The following is an 18,685-nucleotide window of genomic DNA, read 5'->3' as shown; positions in this document are numbered from 1 at the left end:
AAGGTGCGGGTCCTGGTGTTACCAGTCCGTGTGCACAACACACAGTGAGGCCAAGCAAACCCAAGCACTGGAGTTTGGAGCAGAGGAAGGTTTGTCGCAGAGTCCAGCAGGGAGAACTGGCGGCTCGGGCTCAAAACCCCGAACTCCCCGATGGTTTTCGGGGAGAAGTTTTTACAGATAGGATTTGGAGTGAGGGCTGCAGGGTGAGTGGCCTTCTTCTGATTGGTTGGCGGTGCTCCAGGAATGTTGATCTCTGCCTGAAGTTACCTTCCTCTACCTGGGTAGGTGGGGCCTTAGTTCCTGACGGAGAACTCAAAGGTATTGATATGTATATTCCCTGAGGAGGAGCCGGTACCCGGCCCCGGGGCTGCACTATTGTTTCCTGACTGCTCCCCCCGGCATCCTCTCCCTTCCCTGCTTAGTAACTCTTTGAATCTGCCCTTTGGAACTCAGGGAAGGTCAAGGAGGCTGAATGAAGCCTATTTCCTACAAACAAGAAATGGGGGGGGACACAGAAAGGCTTCTGTGTCCAGCAGGGCCCAACAGGTTCCTGCTCAGTTTCACTGGGGCCTGTGGCCAAGGACCCGGGTGGGCAGATGGGCGTGAGGATGAAGCCAGGGCGCTGGGACAGGATGAGCCGCAAGGGGGGGCTCTGAGCCGGCACCCATTTCTGTTCACAGTATCAGGACTTTGAAGGACGAGGGGGTCGCTGGGCTGTGACGGTGCTCAGAGCCGAAGTTCTGGGGGGATGGCAGGGTGTCACGCCGCGCTGGGAGATAGGCCATGCTGAGCAGAAATGGGAACTCATTCTCTTGAGTGGAGGGTAGCACTTGATCCGATAAGATCCATCCTGAGCTCCCCGTAATCCCCTGAGCTATGGCTTTCTGGTGACTGAGCGGACGGTGAGGGGCCTCGACGTGGGCCTTGGGCCTTTACAGGCCTTCCCTTCCCCCGACTACTGTCACAGCCTTGAAACGCCACCCTTGGGGTCACATCCCTCTGATTCTATAACGTTCCTGGATTTTTCAGTGTTAAGCAAACACTAATGAGACGCTGCCAGCAGCTGACACTTATTAAAGGTGTCCCGTGTAGCAGGCTTTGTTCGTTTTTTTTTTTTTTTTGCATTATCTCTTATTTATACAGGAAATAAATCCTCTTAACAGCCCATTTACAGACTAGGAAACAGCGGCTCAGAGAGGTTAGGGAGCTTGCCCAAGGTCATCCTGCTGGGGGGTGGCAGAAGCAGGATGGAACCCTGCCTGTGTGCTGATGGGTCTGGGAGCACCCTGATTCATCTTTAGAACCTCCACCCTAACCCTGATGGGAGCAGCAGACCCCTGAAAACAGGCTGAATGAAGCTGATTAACTAGGCAGCTGAGATGGCAGGGAAAGGAGTTGGCTCTTGGGGTGGGGATGGGGTCCCACAGTCCTGGATTCAAACTCTGCCATGAAAGAGCTGTGTGCCCTTGGGCAAGTTACTTCACCTCTCTGAGTCGCAGTGTCCTCCTCTATCAAGTAGGTTACTAAGCTATGATTTAAAAATATGTTGTGAGGATTCAGTGTAATGTGGGGTGGAGATCAGAAGGAGGTGCCTCAGGCAGGACCACCCCCCAGTCCCCCGCCACCCCGGCTGACCCCAGCCAGCTGAGGAAGGGCCTGCGTCTCTGCTGCAGGGGGGCCCATTCTCTCATTCTGCAGGGAGCAACTTGAGCCCAGAGAGGGCACAGGCTCACCCTGCATGGCACAGCAGAGGAAGCCTAGAGAGATGGGGAAAAGCGGCTCACCACTATGGCTGCAGCGGATCAAGGCAATCCTTTCGACTGGGGGCTCCAGCCTCACACCACACTCAAATCTCCCTAGACTCGGTCCTGTTGGATATCACGGTGATATCGCTAGGGTGTTGGTGGTCTTCTGTGATCCTTCTGTTTTTTAAATGCAGGGCAATGCTTCGCCCAAGAGTAGGTACTCTCAGGCCAAACATCCCACCCTGTGCTTGGCGGGATTTCCGGAGGCCCCTGTGCGCTAGTGCCTGTTTACTCTGTGACCTAGGAAACAGCCCCTCCCCCTCCTGGTGAGGCTGCCTGGGAAGAGCAGAGGTGAGAAGGCTGGCAGATAAAGAGCGCGCTCTGGTCTGTGAGCCTGGGGAGGTCTGTAATTAACATTTCAGCAACCCTGATAGCATCGATTCCTGCTTCCTATCTCCGGGACTCTCCCTCTCCCGGTTAATCCACTGTTCCGTTTGTAAGTGATGTCCTGACCTTAGCCACACCTTGATTAGGAGGGAGACACCTCTCCCTGCCCTCTCCTTTCCCTGTCCCACCTCTGGTGCCGCTGAATGTTCAGGAGCTTTTCGTTCGAAAGGTGATCATACAAAACGTTTGCTAAAAATAACCGAGTCAAACATTCCTAGACGTCCTGTGCTATTGTAGATCTTAAATACTTATTAAAAATGAGAGCATACCCCAAGTAGATTTTCATAGAATATGAATTTTTTTTTTTTAATCCAGTTTTCAGTCTGCAAAATGTGCTGAAAGACCCAGGTCCCCAGGCCCTGGTCCGGGTGGCCTGGGCAGCAATCCTCTTCTCCCACGTCCATCTCGGGGTGGGCTCTGCGCTCAGCCTAAGCTGGGTTCCAATCCCCGAGCTGCATCTTCGGAGCCGACCAGCTGAGGGAGGGCTCCTGCTGGTGGTGGTCAAGCCCCTGGCGTCCCACCCCTCCCCCAGCCCTCTGAACCCTGAGTGCCAGCTCCACTTTCGCCCACTTTATGGAGGGGGAAATGGAGGCCCACTGTGGTCCCCACCAAGACCCAGAGCCGTGTCGGAGCAGCAGGCTGGTCACCCCCGGGTGTCCCCACACTCCCTCTCGTCCTGCCACCCCTCAGAACAGAGTAGCCCTGCCACCACTGAGCACGCCTCCGTGCCGGGCCGCTCTGGGCTCTCAGCTAGGACAGCTCACCCTCCCAGCTCAGGAAGGGCTGCAGCCGGGCCCAGCTGCCCGGCCCCTAGGGGAGGGGGCCGAAGGCGTCCAGGGGCCGTCCAGAGCTCTGCTCTCTCTTGAGTTCTTTGTGTGGTCTCAGTCTTCCGGACCACAGGGTCTCTGAGGTCCCCGTGGCTTGGGGGGGCGGTCTCCTGGAACATGGGGTCCCTGAGGTCCCGGAAGGCTGAGCTGAAGCTTTCCTCGCCAGGGGGACTGGAACGCGGGTGGGAGCGCCAGGAAGCCGCCTCCAGCTTAGCGGCCGGTTCCAGCTCCCTACAGGTCAGGGCCAGGAGGGAGCTTGGCCCCCGGTCTGGAGCTAGATCACCAAGACCCTGAACTCTAATAGGAAGGACGCCAAGGTGGCCCTGATGCGGATGGCTCGTGGCACCGTCCCCACCAGGGGAAGGGCTGCTCCCAGGCGGGCCGGAGGTGGGTGGCCCCGGGCAGGGGCCTCTGTGTTCTCATCCGTGAGTCAGTGGCGATGGGAACATTTATTTCCGTGAGTGGCTGGCGCAGCCGAGGCCTTGGAAGACAGGAGTTCATTGCCAAGGCTGGGCAGAGGGTGCTGGGGTGAGGGCAGGGACAGCGCCTGGGATGTCCCTTCTCAGGCACCTGGTCGCCGTCCCCAGGGTCTGCTGGGCAGCAGGCCTTGTGGCCAGCGCTGGGACGAGGGGGCACTGCCCCGAGGACCCGCCCACCCGGGGCACCAGTCTGCTGGGGGAGGCGAGGGAAGGAGTGTGCCTGGAGATGATGGATCCTGGGCCGGGGTGCGGGGCCCCTGCAGGGGCCCTGAGGGGAGCGGTCCTGCCTGGGAGGGGCAGGAGGGCCAAGGCAAGGGATTCTCCCCTGGAGCCTCCGGGGGGAACCAGCCCTGCTGGCACCTGGATCACAGGACTCCTGACCTCCAGAACTGTGACAGGTTAAATGTGAGTTGTTTTAAGCCGCCAGATGTGTGGTGCAGCAGCCCTAGGAGACTACGACTGGCTTTCTAGGCCCAGAGGCCCGAGGCCCGCCCAGCTGCCATCATGGAGCAGGGCTGGGTCAGGCCAATCCCCGAACCCCCAGTGGCGGTCACCAGGAGCCCTTGGCAGTCCCCCGCCCGCAGGCCCATGGAAAGGGGTGGGCTAGGGCTCGGACTGGTGCAGGGCTGTGATCCCCTCGGGCCACAGGCAGGCCCTTCTGGAGGCACCCCCCGCCCCCTGTGTGGTGTTGGGGTCCCTATGGGGATGGCAGGGGTGGCGGGTGACACGGAAGTGGGTGGAGTCTCCTGGCCACTCTCTGGGGTACATTGGGGTCTCCCTGGAGACTCTGGAGCTGGTGGTGAGGCTGCCCTTCCCCTGCTGACTCGCCTCAGCCGGCCTTGTCTGAGCACCAGGCTGGCTGCAGCAGTGCTAGGCGGGCCACAAACCGTACAGATGGTACTTCTGGTTAATCCTGTCCGCGGTCTTGTGGGGTGTTGTTACCCCTGTTTTTCAGATAAGGGTTTTTTAATAGTTTTCTTTCTTTGTTTTTTATTGACGTGAAATTCACGTAACACAAATCACCACAGCGAAGCGTACAGTTTGGTGGCCTTTGGTACATTCACAACGTTGTGCAACCACCCCCTCTATCGAGGTCCAGAATAAATACATTTTTTATTAATTAATTTATTTTTGTCCGTGTTGGGTCTTAGTTGCTGCGTGCGGACTTTCTCTAGTTGCGGCGAGCGGGGGCTACTCTTTGTTGCGGTGCGCAGGCTTCTCATTGCGGTGGCTTCTCTTGTTGCGGAGCACGGGCTCTAGGCGCGCGCGGGCTTCAGTAGTTGTGGCTTGCGGGCTCTAGAGCGCAGGCTCAGTAGTTGTGGCGCACGGGCTTAGTTGCTCCGCGGCATGTGGGATCTTCCCGGACCAGGGCTTGAACCCATGTCCCCTGCACTGGCAGGCGGATTCTTAACCACTGCGCCACCAGAGAAGTCCTAGGTCCAGAATATTTCCATTAGCGCAAAAGAAGAACCTGTATCCATTAAGCGGTCACTCTCCATTCCCTGCCCCCACTCCCTGGCAACCACTAATCTCCTTTCTTTTTTTTTTTTTTAAAGATTTTATTTTTTATTTATTTACTTATTTATTTTGGCCGTGCTGGGTCTTAGTTGCGGCATGCATGCAGGATCTAGTTCCCAGACCAGGGATCGAACCTGGGCCCCTGCATTGGGAGCGTGGAGTCTTACCCACTGGACCACTGTCTCCGTGGATTTTCCTGTCTGGACATTTCCTCTAAATGGAATCACGCACTATGATTTGTGTGTGTGTGTCTGGCCTCTTTCATGTAGCATAATGTTTTCACGTTTCATCTGTGTTGCGGCGTGTGTCGGTGCTTCCTTCTTTTTGATGGTTGAATAATATTCCACTGCATGGCTGTTTAACTGTGCTGAAGTCGGGGTTTGAACTCTTTGTGGAGTCCTGGCTGTGCTCTCTCCCATAGGCTTCACCACCCCAGGCCTGCCCTCCCCTAGCGACTGGGGGCTTCTGCCCCCTCCAGGGTGAGTGTCAGGCTGGGCTGGGGAGGGGTTGGGTGGGGAGTGTGAGGTCCCTCCAGACTGAGATTGAGCACAGCGGATATTCTGCAGATAACCTTCCGGCCTGAGGTTCCAGAATTGGCAAATCCTACAGTTCCAGGGTCTCAGAGCTCTTGGATCTGAAGATTCTTAAACACTCAGCCTCTGAGGTTCCAGGAGCTGAAGAGTTCTGAGCAGATACCTGTCCCCATCCACAGCCCCACAGCAGATATCACTAATCGAGCTAGCTGGGCCTTAGGGTCCCTGCAAGGGCCTGGGCTGGGGACCTCCACCCAACTGGGGTGAGGCCTGTTGGCCCCTGCTTCCAGCAAACTGTTCATCTCCAGCTGACCGTTCCCTCCCTCCTGGCCTCCCAGCCCCCTTCTCATGCCCCTAGGCTCCTCCCTGCCCCCTCCTACCCTGGGGGACCCTGGTCTTTCCTGCCCCCCTCCATCCTGTGACAGCAGGGCCTGTGACAGCCGGGGTGGACCCCGAGAGAGGGTCCTGCAGGCTCTCCTGTGGGGAGAGGTGGTGGGGACAGAGGGCTTTCCAGAGGCTGGGGGAGGCTGCCCAGGGTGCCCAGGCTCCTTGGCCAGCAGCAGAGAACCTGGCTGGAGGGCAGGGGAAGACCCCAGGAGGTGACGTGGCACCCTGTGCTCCCTCCTTGCCCACCTGTCCTCCAGGTGTCAGCCCCAGGGTCTGTCCTTTGGGTGGGGGATGGGCTCCTGGGGGGGGCTCCTGGGGCGGGGGGTGATGAGGTCACACATGGTGTTGGTAATTTCTCTCGTCTCCTCCTCCTGACATCTTGTGGACATCAGTTCCACGGCATCTGTTAAAGGGGGGCTTGGAATTGGAGCTGTGTGCTGGGGGCTCTCAAGCTGGGCTCTTGGCGCCCTGGGCCCCTGCGCATTGGGGGGTCTGTGCTGCCCTCGTGGGAAGACATTCCATTTCTGTTCCTCCTTGTGCCTCTGGCCCTGTCCTCCTGCCGCGGCCTGGGACTGGGGATCCTTTGTGGGAAAGGGCGAGCTCTGGCCTGGAAATAGCCAAGTGTGCACAGAAATAACCCTGGCCTCAAAAAAGAACATGGAAAATTAAATAGGGAATATTAGCATTCGCCTGGCCCTTTCCATGGCCATTATCTCATGGGGAGACAGCATTTTTATCCTCATTTTATAGACGAGGGAACTGAGGCTGGGGAGGGAAGTGACCTGCCTGAGGGCCTTCTGCCGGGCAGCTGGCCTCTGACCCCGTGCTTTCCGTGACGTGGCTGCACCCCACCCCCCCACCCCGGGGGCTCTGCCACCCCGGGAGATGTCCTAGCCTGCTTCTCTGAAGGCCAGATTCCTCTGCATCCCCCAAAACTCAGCGAAATGCCCCTTTCTCTGGAAAGCCCCCCCAGCCCCCTGGCTGCCAGTGGAGCCCTCCGTGGTCCCCACCAGGACAGCGCCACCCTGCAGCAGACGGTGGGCTCCGCAGGGCAGGGACCGTGGCTGTGTCCTTCACGCTGCGCCAGGCAGCACGTGGCAGGTGCTCGGTAAGTGCTTGCTGAGTGGCTCATCGATGGACTGTTCCTATTACCGTGTGGGTAGAGGTCAGCTGAACCCCTCATCCCCTCCCCTGCATTTTCATCACAACAACCTGAGAAGTTCAAATTAGCATGAGCATAGCCACTTTACCGATGAGGCTCAGAGAGGTCAACTCACCTACCCAAAGGTCACACAGCGACTAAGGGCAGGATCTGGGATTTGATCCCGGCCCCACAAGCACGGATCTTTCTGGAGAGCCCAGTGTGTGCCTGGCACTGGGCTCAGGTGGGCCTCTGACTGCCCCGCCTGTCAACTCCCTTCCCTTCCTGCACCCTGTGGCCCACTGTCCCTTGGGATGGCTCTCATGTGTGGCATCTGAACGCCCTTCCTCACAGCCAGCACCCCCTCTGTGGGGTCTGGCTTGTCTCTCGAGGGCCCCTCCCAGGCGTGGGGGGGCATGCTGCTCCAAGAGCATTTCAGGGACCCTGTGAGGTGCCGCCTGCAGCCGCCGGGGGGACCAGGAAAGGTGGATTATCACAGGAAGACAAGTGCCCGGTGCACCGACCAGACGTCCACGTTTCAGGGGCCTCCGGGAACACCCGCGAACCACAAACCTCCCTCTCTCAGCTCCCTCAGCCTGGCCCCCCATTTCTTGTCTCCTTGGCAAGCACCGAGGCCTGAGGCTCCCCCTGTGAGAGGCTGGGGTGGGCAGAGGCCACAGGCAGGGGACACGGGAGCAGCGGAAGGTTCTAGAGCCATCTCAGTGAAGGAAGATGGATGCAGGGAGGATGTCAAGGTCCTGGTGTACAGAATTAGGGTTCAGGGTCCTAGGGTTGTGTCCATCTCTCCAGCCCAGCAAACACCTGATATTTGGGGGAGTGCAAGGGGCTCTGGGAAGGGGACACAGGCTGAGGGGGTGGGTAGATGGGAGGATGGGAGGGAATATCTGGAAAGGGAAGCACGTCTGAGGGAGGGGTGGTCGGCCCTTGTTCCAGGAGGCCCGCCGGGGGTCTTGGGCCCCAGGGCCCTCGACTTGAGCTTCCTGGGGCTCCCGGTGGGGCTCCTCGGGAGAGGCCGGTCCCACTTGACGTCTCCAGGAATCCAGGCCCTGCGCCAGCCCCAGGACCAGACTGCCCTCCTCAGTGAGCCGGGCTGGGGGCTGCAGCCCGCCCCGACGGGCACCGCTGCGTGGAAGTTTGGTGGGCAGGTGAGGCATGGGCGGCTCCACACCTCAGCTGTCAGGCCAGTGCCTACTGGTCACTCCCCTCTGTGTCCAGTACAGGACCTGTCCCTTCTGCCTAAGCAGAGGGTCCAGGGACCACCAAGCGACTCATGCCCAGGGCAGTCTCTCCCTGGCTTCCACCTGTCCATCTGTCTGTCTCCTGCCTCCTTCCACAGCCTGGAGCTGGTGCCAGTGCTGCGGTTGGAAACGCAGAGCACCACTTGTCCGGACATCCCAGCCCTTGGGCGCGTTTCTCTCTCCTGCCACACAGCAGTCTCAGCTGCCAGGCTGTGTAACTCAGGGCAGCTGTCCGACCCTCTCTGGGCTCATGAGATGGTGAAATGAGGTTCTTCACCTGGGGCCCCAGTATGGCCTTGGGGGGCTCTCAGCTCCCCCTAGATCACGCGCCAGAAGAGGAGGCACATCTCAGGGGAGCCCCCGCTGCCCACAGAGCCCACCGTCCCCGCGTGTCATGGAGTCAGTCGTCGGCCTCATTCCACAGCCCACAGGGAGGGGCTGGCTCCTCCCCCTCTGCGATCACCTCGCCTAGCCGCCCCTCTGGCGGGTGGGGAGACAGACCTGGCGTGAGGGGCTGCCTGGAAGGTGGCCGAGTTGAAGGGGTCAGGGGCTTCCTGACTCAGTGTCACTCTTCTCTCCGGGAGGGGAAGGAAGCTGCAGCTCCTCTGAGCAGCCTTCCAGGATTGCCAGCTCTGGGGCCACCCCCCGAGGGTCAGGTGGCAGAGGTGATCAGGAGGGTCCCTGCCCTCCTTGGTCCTGGCTGGCGGCAGACACCTCGGGCGCCTGTCCTGGGCCAGCAGCGCCACCTGGTGGCCGCAGGCCCCCCGGACGCCTCCATCCAGCCGGTGGTGCCAGGGGATCAGCCGCGGGGGGGGGCTGGGCCAGCCGGGGAGGCGCCGGCCCAAGATCACTGGCAGCTCCGAGAGAGAACGCAGGCATCCTGCCCGCCTGAGACCAGAATGTGCCCCCCCACACACCATGGGTGCAGGCATCAGGGGGAAGCTCAAAGACAGGGCTTCACCCAGAGGGATGAGTGAGGATGGAGGCGTCTCAGTCACTGTGACCAGTGTGTGCGTGTGCGCCCAGGAGGGGAGGGCAGGCGTCCTGTTGGGAGGGAGACCCTCAGGTCATACCTGGCACAGGAAGGTAAAGGACGCTGTTGAAGGAATGAAGGAAAATGAATGAACGTGCTGGGACCTTCCTTGGGGAAGCCCTATTGCCCTCATTAGCTCACTTTAATCATTACTTATTGACAGCTGAGCACCGTGGGAAGACACACACACACACACACACACACACACGTATTACATACACGCACAATGCACGCACACACATACACAAAACGTATGCACACACAACACACGTGTACACAAATACATACACACAGAACACAATGCACATACAAATGTACACACAACACATGCATACACACATGTGCACAACACAACAAACGCATATACAACATACATGTACACACACGCACACAACACACGCACACATACAACACACACAAATATGCACATGTATATGTGCATGTGCCTGCATACATACACGTGCACTCACACACGTGCACTCACACACGCGATGCATGCATGTATAATATACGCCTGTGCACACACATTCAAATACATGCATACACTTCAATACACAACCACATACATGCATGCACACAACAAATACACACACGTCCCAGTACACGCACACATACGCACACACACGCACACACACAACTGTTTACTCCTCACGATCGCACCTGAAGGCAGAGGGTGTAATTATCCTCCACGACACAGAGGAAGGAAACGGAGTCCCGGGGACAGCGTGTGAGTTGCTCAAGGCTGGAGAAGCTGGTGTGGCCAAGGGGCCTGGCATGGGCCAGACGCCCTGTTACCCTGCCCTGGGCTGGACTGCGGCACCCACTCCACGAGCCTCTGGCAGTTGGGGTCCCAGGAGCTGCCTCCCGTGGCTTTGCTCTGGAGAGGAAGGGTGGAGTAGAGTTCAGCGTCCTGGATGTCACCCCTGTGGAGTAGAACTTGACCTTCAGTCCCCGGCAGGACACTCGGAGGGGTACCCATGGGGGTGGGTGGGGCAAGAAGACCCTCAGAGGTCCCAGGACTCCTTCATGAAGCGGTTCCCCAGGCCACTGGTACAGCCTGGACCCCTGGGGTACACACCTCATCCCTACTTCCATCTGAGACCCCCGTCAAGAGCCCCCACTCTGCCGGGGTGCCCCGGGAAGGCCTCCCTGTGGTGTGACTGGGGACCCCACGCCTTGTGAGGACACCTCCCTGCCCAGAACTGGGGCCCAAGAAGCCGAGGGGCTGCAGGGTAGGGGGAACAGAGCCCCAGGTTGGTTCATAAACACACACAGAGCGTCCCACATTTCAGTCGTTGCTGACCTGGGTACTGAGGGTCTAACACCGCAGGGAGCCATTCTGAGCTCCGGATTACGGATGAGGAAACTGGAGCCCAGAGAGGGGCAGGGGTGTGGCGGGGGTCTCATGGGGATTTGGAGGGACTCCTAGGCTGCGCCTCTAGCTGGATGGGTGCTGTCTCAGTTTGGGGGGGCACCTGCGGTCTGGGCAGCAGACTCCTACTTACAGGTGGCAGAGCCAATGCTCGGAAGGGTCCCAGAGTCAGCAGATCAGCAGATGAGCTGGTGTGGGACCGGTGTGCATGGTCCCAGTGCGTGGGCTTGTGTCCACGCACCCACTGGACCTCAGTTTCTTCATCTGTAAAATGGGGGTGAAACACCCTGGCCCTGCCATCCCGTCGGGCACTGGATGCTTGAAAAGCTCCCAGCACCACAGCCTCAGGAGAGGCCCAGCCCGAGGGGTCTGGAACCCAGGTGGATAAGGTGAGGACCAGGAGGGGAGAGCCGTGAATGTCTCCTCCTCCGGGAAGTCCTCCTGGATGCCCCTACGTGGCTGGTCCCACATGGTGTGGTGTGGGGCTCTGATCTCCCACCTGCCCAGCTGTGCCCCCAGGCTGCAGACTCCCCAGGGCCTGCAGAGAAGATGCTTCAGTGCAAAGCACAGAGCGTCAACATCATCTGAAGAACCAGGACGATGGGGGTGGGTAGGTGGGTGGGTGGGGAGTCCCTGAGGGATCAGCGAGGGGCCAAGGGCACCGGTGGGGCAGGCATCCAGTCCGGAGGGCACAGCTGAGCCATGTGGTCTGTCCTGCAGTTGGGTAGGTGCTGGCCCCGGGACAGCTGGGCAGAGAGGGAGGGACCCGCAAGGAGGACAGTCAGGGCTGGTCCTGGGCAGACTGGCCGGGCAGTGGACCTGCTGAGACCAAGACACAGAAGAGAACAGGACACCCCCGGTGCGGTTGTCGGGAAGCTCTGTGCCTTCCTCCCGCCAGTGGAGGCTGGGGAGGCCCCGAGGGGCAGGTGGTCAAGTGCAAACGGCGGGGCTAGGGTGGTGGGTAAGCCAGGGAGACAGCAGGGGCCCAGGCCCGGTAGCAGGGGAAGGCGGGGGCCATTTCCCCAGTCCCCCCACCGTGCCCCCTTCCTGCACCTGGGGGCGCCCTTCTGTTTGCTGACACTCAGCTGACTGGTCCCTGACCTCCCTGGCCCACAGCTGTCCTGGCTGCTGTCCAGGGGTCAGGGGTTGGGGGTGGCCTTGGCCCTGGGGTCAGGCAGGTCCGGGTGGGACATTCCAGCTCCGTTTTTAAGGTGGCATGGGGTAGCCTTGGATTGGTCCCATTGCATCGCTCAGCCTCAGTTTTCTCCTCTGTGAATTGGGAACAGAGACCCCTCGGGCATGGGGTCGGCCCCAGTGTGTGGGGGGATGCGAGGGGTGACTGGTCCCATGGGGGTCTTCGCCTCATTCAAGGGTCCCCCTCACACCTGCCTCCTGAGCTCCCCTGTCTGGGGCTAGGGGAGGGCTGCATCCGGGGGTGGGGGCACTGAGAGCCTCCCGAGGGGCTGAAGAATGGGAGGCGGTGAGGGCAGAGGGAGGAGTGTGAAGAGGCAGGGGGTGGGCAAAAGTGTGGGGTGTAAACCAGGACGTGAGGGTGGGACAGCCATCTCACAGGGCCGCCACCTCTGCTCAGGCATCAGAGGCCTCCAGGAAGCCGGGGCGGGCGCCCAGGGACATTTCCTGCTATTAATGGAGCTTAATCTAAACAGGCCCTAATATTTACCTCTAGGCGCCTCCGGCCTCTGAGGGTGCCGTACAGCGAGAGTGACGAGCCCCACCCGGGCAATGCCCTTCTTACCCCGTGCTTCCCGGGCCGTGTGTGAGGCAGGAACTAGGGGCCTGGGGGCTCAGGTTTGAGGCCCCTGCCAGATGCCCAGAGCCTGTTTCCCTGTCTGGGCAATGGGGTGACAGCCCAGGCTTACGGGGAAGTTCAGAAGGCGGACAGCTCAGCAGCTCTTGCCTGTAGCGGAGCCGTAGCCCCTCCCTCCGGATCATACCTGTGGGTGATCTGACTGGATGCTGCGGGCAGGCTGGCTGCCCTGCCCACGTCTATGTTCTCTCCCTGGGCAGGCGGAGTTGGGACCAGGCTGGGGCGACGACCCGTCACTCTGCCGGTCTGTGCCCCTAACCAGCTACTGTGCCCACCCACGGCCCACACCTTAGCACCTGCATCCCCTCCAACCCTCGCCCTTCAGAAGCCCCTGTGCCTGCCCCCAGCAGTGATGGCAAAACCATGACGCCACCACCACAGACTTTCCCGTGGAGCCCACTGTCCCCAACCACAGGATAGCGAGCGAAGTTGGGTGGACGAGGGGGCCCCCACCTGGCTCAGTGCCCCACGGCGACCCCTGCCCGCCAGCCAGGGCGCTGAGTCAAGGGCATGAAGGGAATAAACAGTTTTAATTCAGGACGAGGATTCCTCGTTAAGGAGAATGTTTACATCAGATATAAATACACAAGCCACCTCACGTCACTTGGGCTTTTCAAAAATCTGGGAAGGGAGGCCATGTGGAGGGGACTGCAGAAACTTCGCACTCTGGCCCCTGTGGGAAAAAGGACTGTCCCAGTCTGGCCTCTGGAGGCTCCTGGGCCTGTGTCCCCATGGAGGGAGTGGGGAGGAGCCAGCCGTCAGGAGGAGGAAGCAAGTGCCTGAGGAAGTTGTGGGGTCACGTGCGGTGAATCTCTTGCCCTCAGCCCCCTGTCCACCGGCTGCCAGGCTACAGAGAGGAGGGAGAGGAGTAGAGAGTGGGGAAAACTGAGGCCCACTTAGCGAGGGCTCTGCAAGGGGGCCATCAGACAGCTCTGGGGGGTGATGGAAGGCTCCCTTGGGCCCTGGCACCCTTTATCCCCACGGCTCTTCCAGTCCCTGAGGAACCCAGGCTGGATGGTGGGATTTCACATGTGGGATGAGGGGAGGGGGCTTGGCCACCCTGGATCTGGATCCCAGTTCTGCGCTGGGCTCTTACTTCCATGAATGGTGGGGACAAATGAGACACTGGGTGTGAAGCAGGGCCAGACAGACCTGGGACCCAGCAGGCGCCCAGTCAGTGTGTGCCGAGACCCACGCTGGCCCACCTACCTGAGACCGGCCTCCTCCTTGAGGAAGGAATTGTTTCAGAAGCATTGCAACCCCTCCACCCCCAAGCACAGCCGTCAGCTCAAGTCAGCCACTCACTCTTTAGTATAAATTAGAGTGAGAACCTGGGATAGAATCAGGGCTGCTGACCCTGGAGGAAAGCCCACAGGTGGTGCTGGGCTGGGACAAACACCTCACACTAACTTTCCCTCCTCTGCTGTGTGACGGCCCAGGTGCCGGCTTGCAGGCCGGGGAGAGACAAAGCTCTGTCAGAGCCTCCCCGCCTGAAAACCCACCATAAGTGCCACTCCCTGGGGTCAGCATCGCTGTCACCGTGGGCTTCTTGGCACAGACAACCCACTCCCGCACCCTCCTTTCCCGAGAGCCAGGCCCCTCCTCTGTTCCATGGAGCTCTGGGCCCCTCTCTGAGCTGGGAGGTGGGGGGAGGCTGCATACTGTGCCCGGCACCCAGTCAAGGCCAAGGATGGTGGTCCTGATGCTGACAACCACGCCCCTTGCTTCTTGAGCACCGGGCCCAGGAGGCAACCCTGGGTCCAGCTCCCCCACCACTTCACTGAGCAGGGCTTGGACTCCCCCGGGCTCCAGCATCTCCCACCTTGGCCACCCCACAAGGTCCTAGGGCCAAAGGAGCCACCCCCACTGGGCTCCAGCAGACAGTACTGGTCTTGCAGTACCTGGGTACTCTATGACCCTGGCAAGCTCCTTTCCCTCTTTGAGCCTCAGTTTCCTCATCTGTAATATGGGGATATAAATGGCCTTTCTGCCTCCCATCCAGGCCTTGCACTAGGGCCCTGAACTCGGGGCCAGGATACTCTGCCTGGAGCCGCCGAGCATGTAGGACTATTATTTTCTTTGGCTGTACCGTGTGGCATGTGGGATCTTAGTTTCCTGACCAGGGATCGAGCTCATGTCCCCTGCGGAGTCTTAACCACTGGACCACCAGGGAAGTCCCATGTAGGACACTTCTTTGCAGACAAAGGGCAAACATGGGGCCCAGATTCCATCTCACCAGTTTCAGTGGTGGTGGCCACGTGAGAGGGTGGAGCCTGGTGGCTAGAGGTGCCTGGGACGCCCAGAGCTCCTCTCTCACAACAGGCGCCCTCCCCCCATACAGCAGTCTAGAGAGGGCTCATGGGAGCTTGAACATTCAACTAGAAGGCATGCAGAGGCTATCCTGGAGTCCAGCTCAGAGGAGGCAACCAGAGGCCCAAGCCAGAGAAATGATCCCTCCCCAGGAAAGGCAGGGAAGCATGATGAGCCAGGTGAGAGGGAGAACGAAGGGTTCTGAGTGTGGGGAGATGGTGGCCTTAGGCCAGCAGGCCTGGGTTCCAGTCTCTGTGTCTTTGCCCTTGGTCTCTCATCCATAGGATGGGCTGTGAGCCTACTGCCTTCCTGGGCCAGCGGGCAGGGTCCTCCAAGATGGTTCCTATAGTGGAGGGCTTTGGGAAGATTTGAGTGGTCTCCATGGGGCAGGCAAGGGGATGTTGGAGGAGGTGGGGCCGAGCTGTGATTGGCCATCTCCCACTCATGGCACCTGTATGTGCCGCTCAGCCTCCCCCTCATGGCTGGTGGGTGGAAACAGTCTCCCCTTTGTAGGGTAGTGTCTGGTTTGCGTGTCAGCCCAGGTAGCACGGTACTCACAGCAAAGCACCCCACGGCGTCAGGCTGTCTTCCTGTGTGATTTATGGATGCCTCAAATGGAGGCCCTGCGGACGTGAACCCTTCACGTCCGCTCACATAACATTTGTGTCCTCTAACACTTCCTTTCTGTTCCTGTTCTTCTCTCTTTGTGGGGGAGGGAGAAAAAGGGGGAGGGGTGGGGAGGGAACCCCTTCAGGTTATCTTTTTAACCCTCTTTGAAATTCCCAGTATCTAAAACATCTTTGTCCATGTTTCTCAGGGACCCCTTCTAGAGGTTGAATGGTCCAAGTGAGAAGCAGCTCCTGGCTACCCCTCTGAGTTTTCAATGGACACAATATTTACCTTAGGGATGGCAAATTATCAGCATTCAGATCACCACATCCTGTCTAGAGCCCATGGCAGACATGGCTAATCAATCACAGCACAGTGGCCTTAGACACTTCCTCCACGCAGTGCACTGGGCAGCCATCACCAATTGATCAGGTGAACCCAATTTGCCATCCGAGTAGAGCAGATATCTGTGCTGTCCCCGACCTGGCGTGTCCAGTCCAGCCCTGACCTTTGGCCCCCTTGCAAAGTCCTACCAACTAAGCCTCAGGCCCGTTAGCCAGGGCCTGCGTGAGGGCTCGAGGTCTGGCGCCGAGGATGTGACGGTGAGCCGAGCTCTTGGAGCTCTTGCGCGTGCTGACCACGTTGCAGCCGTTGGGCTCGCACCCCGCTCCATGCTGGTGGAAGAGGCCACGGACGGTGGTCTGGAAGCTGCTGGTGACGAAGCAGTAGACGATGGGGTCCATGCAGCTGTTGAGGCTGCTGAGGGTCACTGCCACATGATAGACCACGAGGCTGGTGTGGCGCGGCACGTCGGGCCACAGCGCCACAGCCACCTGGCGGGCATGGAAGGGCGTGAAGCAGACGAGGAAGATGACGAGCACGGTGAGCAGCAGCTGCATGGCCCGCATGCGGCGCTGGCGGCCCTGGCGCAGCAGGCCCGGCCGTGACAGCGCACACATGATGCGGCCGGTGAATATGCTAATGACCAGCAGCGGCAGCAGGAACTCCAGGACGGTCAGTGCAAAGACGCGGCAGCAGGGCCCGCCGGTGGCCGTCACGCCCAGCACGGACAGGGTCACGGCGCCGGCGGCCAGCCACACGAAGGCGCACACGGCTCTGGCGCAGGCAGGCTGGCGCCAGCGGCGGCCACCATCGGGCTGCACGATGGCCAGGTAGCGGTCCACGCAGATGCAGGTGAGGAAGAGGATGGAGCAGTGCATGTTGAGGAAGTAGCCAAAGACGTGCGGGAGGGCGCAGCGCAGGCAGCCGCGGGTGCCGTAGAAGACAGCAAAGCGCGTGGGCAGGGACAGGCCCACCAGCAGGTCAGTCACTACCAGGTTGATGGTGTAGATGACCGACGGCGTCCTGGCCTGGGTGCGGCAGCCGAAGACGTACAGCGCCAGCCCGTTGAGCACCAGGCCCACCAGGAAGATGACGCCATGCACGGCCATCAGCGCCAGCCACAGGCCTGGGAAGGCGGCGTGCAGCTCCCCGTCCAGCACAGCAAACAGGTGGAACAGGGGCATCTCCGGCACGCTGACATTGGTCCACGCTGCCGCTGCCGCTGTGGCATTGGGGGCAGCCGCGGCCGAGGGCCCTGCGGAAGACGCGGAGGGCATGACGGCAGCCAGCGCACGCCCGGGGCCTGGAAGGAAGGAGACCGGGTTACCCTGGCGTTATTGGAGCCCTGCCCCGAGGCTGGACCTCACCTGGCTCGTCTGCCCACCCAGCACCCCAACATTCCCACCTTTGTGCCTCTGCCTGGCCTGGCCCTGGCACTTGCCAGCATGCAGCTCCAGCAGAATGCCAGTGCTGTGCACCTGCTGCTTGCTGTAATGGGAGGCGAAAAGCCTCGCAAGACTGTCACCGGGACTGAAAGATGACAAAGGCGACTGGTGTGGCACAGGTAAGATGACGGGCCAAGTGTGTGGTGTTTGAGCCTGGGCTCCAATTCCAGTTGCTTCCTCGCTCGCTGTGCAACCTCAGGCAAGTCGCTTAACCTCTCTGTGCCTCACGTCCTAATCTAGATCATTGGGACTACAGAGCTGCTGGGAGGATTAACTGAGCACAGCAGTGCTCAGCGCACCATTAGCTGGTGCCAAATACACCACGGTTCTGCTAGGACAGATCCGTGCCCTCGGTCACCCCAGCCCACAGCTCCCGCACCCATGCGACACAGCCCCTGTCCTCCAGGCCACCCATCTGTTCTCACCTCCTGCAAGGCTGGCACCAGGTCAATGCCCTGGGTGAAGGTCCTCATAAGGGAGGCTGGGACTGGGGAGCTGGGAGCCAGCTGGGAGCCAGCCCCCTGGCCACCCCAGTTTCTCCCCGGCCCTGAGAGGTGGCCACCTTTGCTGTCTTGGAGGCCCACGTGGGGTGGCTCACTGGGGCTCGAGCCTGGAGCCAGGTCCCAGCAGCGGCAGCACAGCAGATGTGAGTTAAATAAACACTGTGCTCCCTGCCTGGTCCAGGCCTGGTGGCCCAGACACTGCGGTGGGGGCAGGCTGGGGTGGGGCCGCCCACCCTGTTTCTGTTCCTGCTGAGCTGTTTAACTTGCTGAGGCTTATCCCTTTGTTTATAAACGAAGGGTTAACAGGCTCCCATCCCCGCCCTGGGCCAGGCTGATCCTCCAAATAAGGACATTTCTGTCTTTTTCAGGAGAAAGGAGAAGGCTTTGGGGAGAAGCAGGGAGGAGGCGAGGGCACATGGGACACCCCAGGCATAGTGTGCCCTCCCCCACCCGCGAGGGGAGGGAAGACCGCTCCCCCTTCCTGGCGACCAAGGGAAGTGAGGCGTCTGCTGTGAAGGGCCTCACGCTGCCCACTCCCCCGGACGGCTACTGCACATCCTCGAGCAACAGGCTCCTTCTGGCAGTTTCCACCCAGCGGAAGTCGTGCCCGCTGGGGGACTGGGGACCGAATGCCAGCCTGGAAGGGGTGGGCACAGCAGGGGACCTCTTGCTAGCTGAGGCTCAGGTCCCAACCTGGCCGGGAGGGGGCCCCTGGCAGGGCAGGCAGCCGCCCCCATCCTCCAGCTCAGAGAGGGCGGCATCGGCTGAGCCTCTGTCTCCGGGACGCCGGCCCTGAGCGTCTGCTAACTCTCAAGGCTGCCGGGAGGAGTCGGATGCTGCCCAAGACTGTGTCCGGCCCCTCTGGCCACCTCCAGCGCAAGTGGGCCCGGGCCTCAGCTCACGGGGT

At 60.3% G+C, this 18,685-nt stretch overlaps 1 protein-coding gene across 1 annotated transcript; it reads right to left on the bottom strand.

Annotated features, from left to right (window-relative positions):
* Positions 1-15,973: 15,973 nt before the first annotated feature.
* Positions 15,974-17,107, bottom strand: GPR20 (G protein-coupled receptor 20; the record flags this gene model as incomplete). Its single annotated transcript, XM_079901768.1, has 1 exon — positions 15,974-17,107. The coding sequence occupies one exon, from the start codon at positions 17,105-17,107 to the stop codon at positions 16,025-16,027; it is 1,083 nt and encodes a 360-aa protein (XP_079757894.1). The 3' UTR covers positions 15,974-16,024.
* Positions 17,108-18,685: the final 1,578 nt, after the last annotated feature.

This window comes from Stenella coeruleoalba (assembly GCF_951394435.1).
Source record: "Stenella coeruleoalba genome assembly, chromosome: 17".
Classification (NCBI taxonomy): domain Eukaryota; kingdom Metazoa; phylum Chordata; class Mammalia; order Artiodactyla; family Delphinidae; genus Stenella; species Stenella coeruleoalba.
This window is presented reverse-complemented; position numbering and strand designations above follow the sequence as displayed.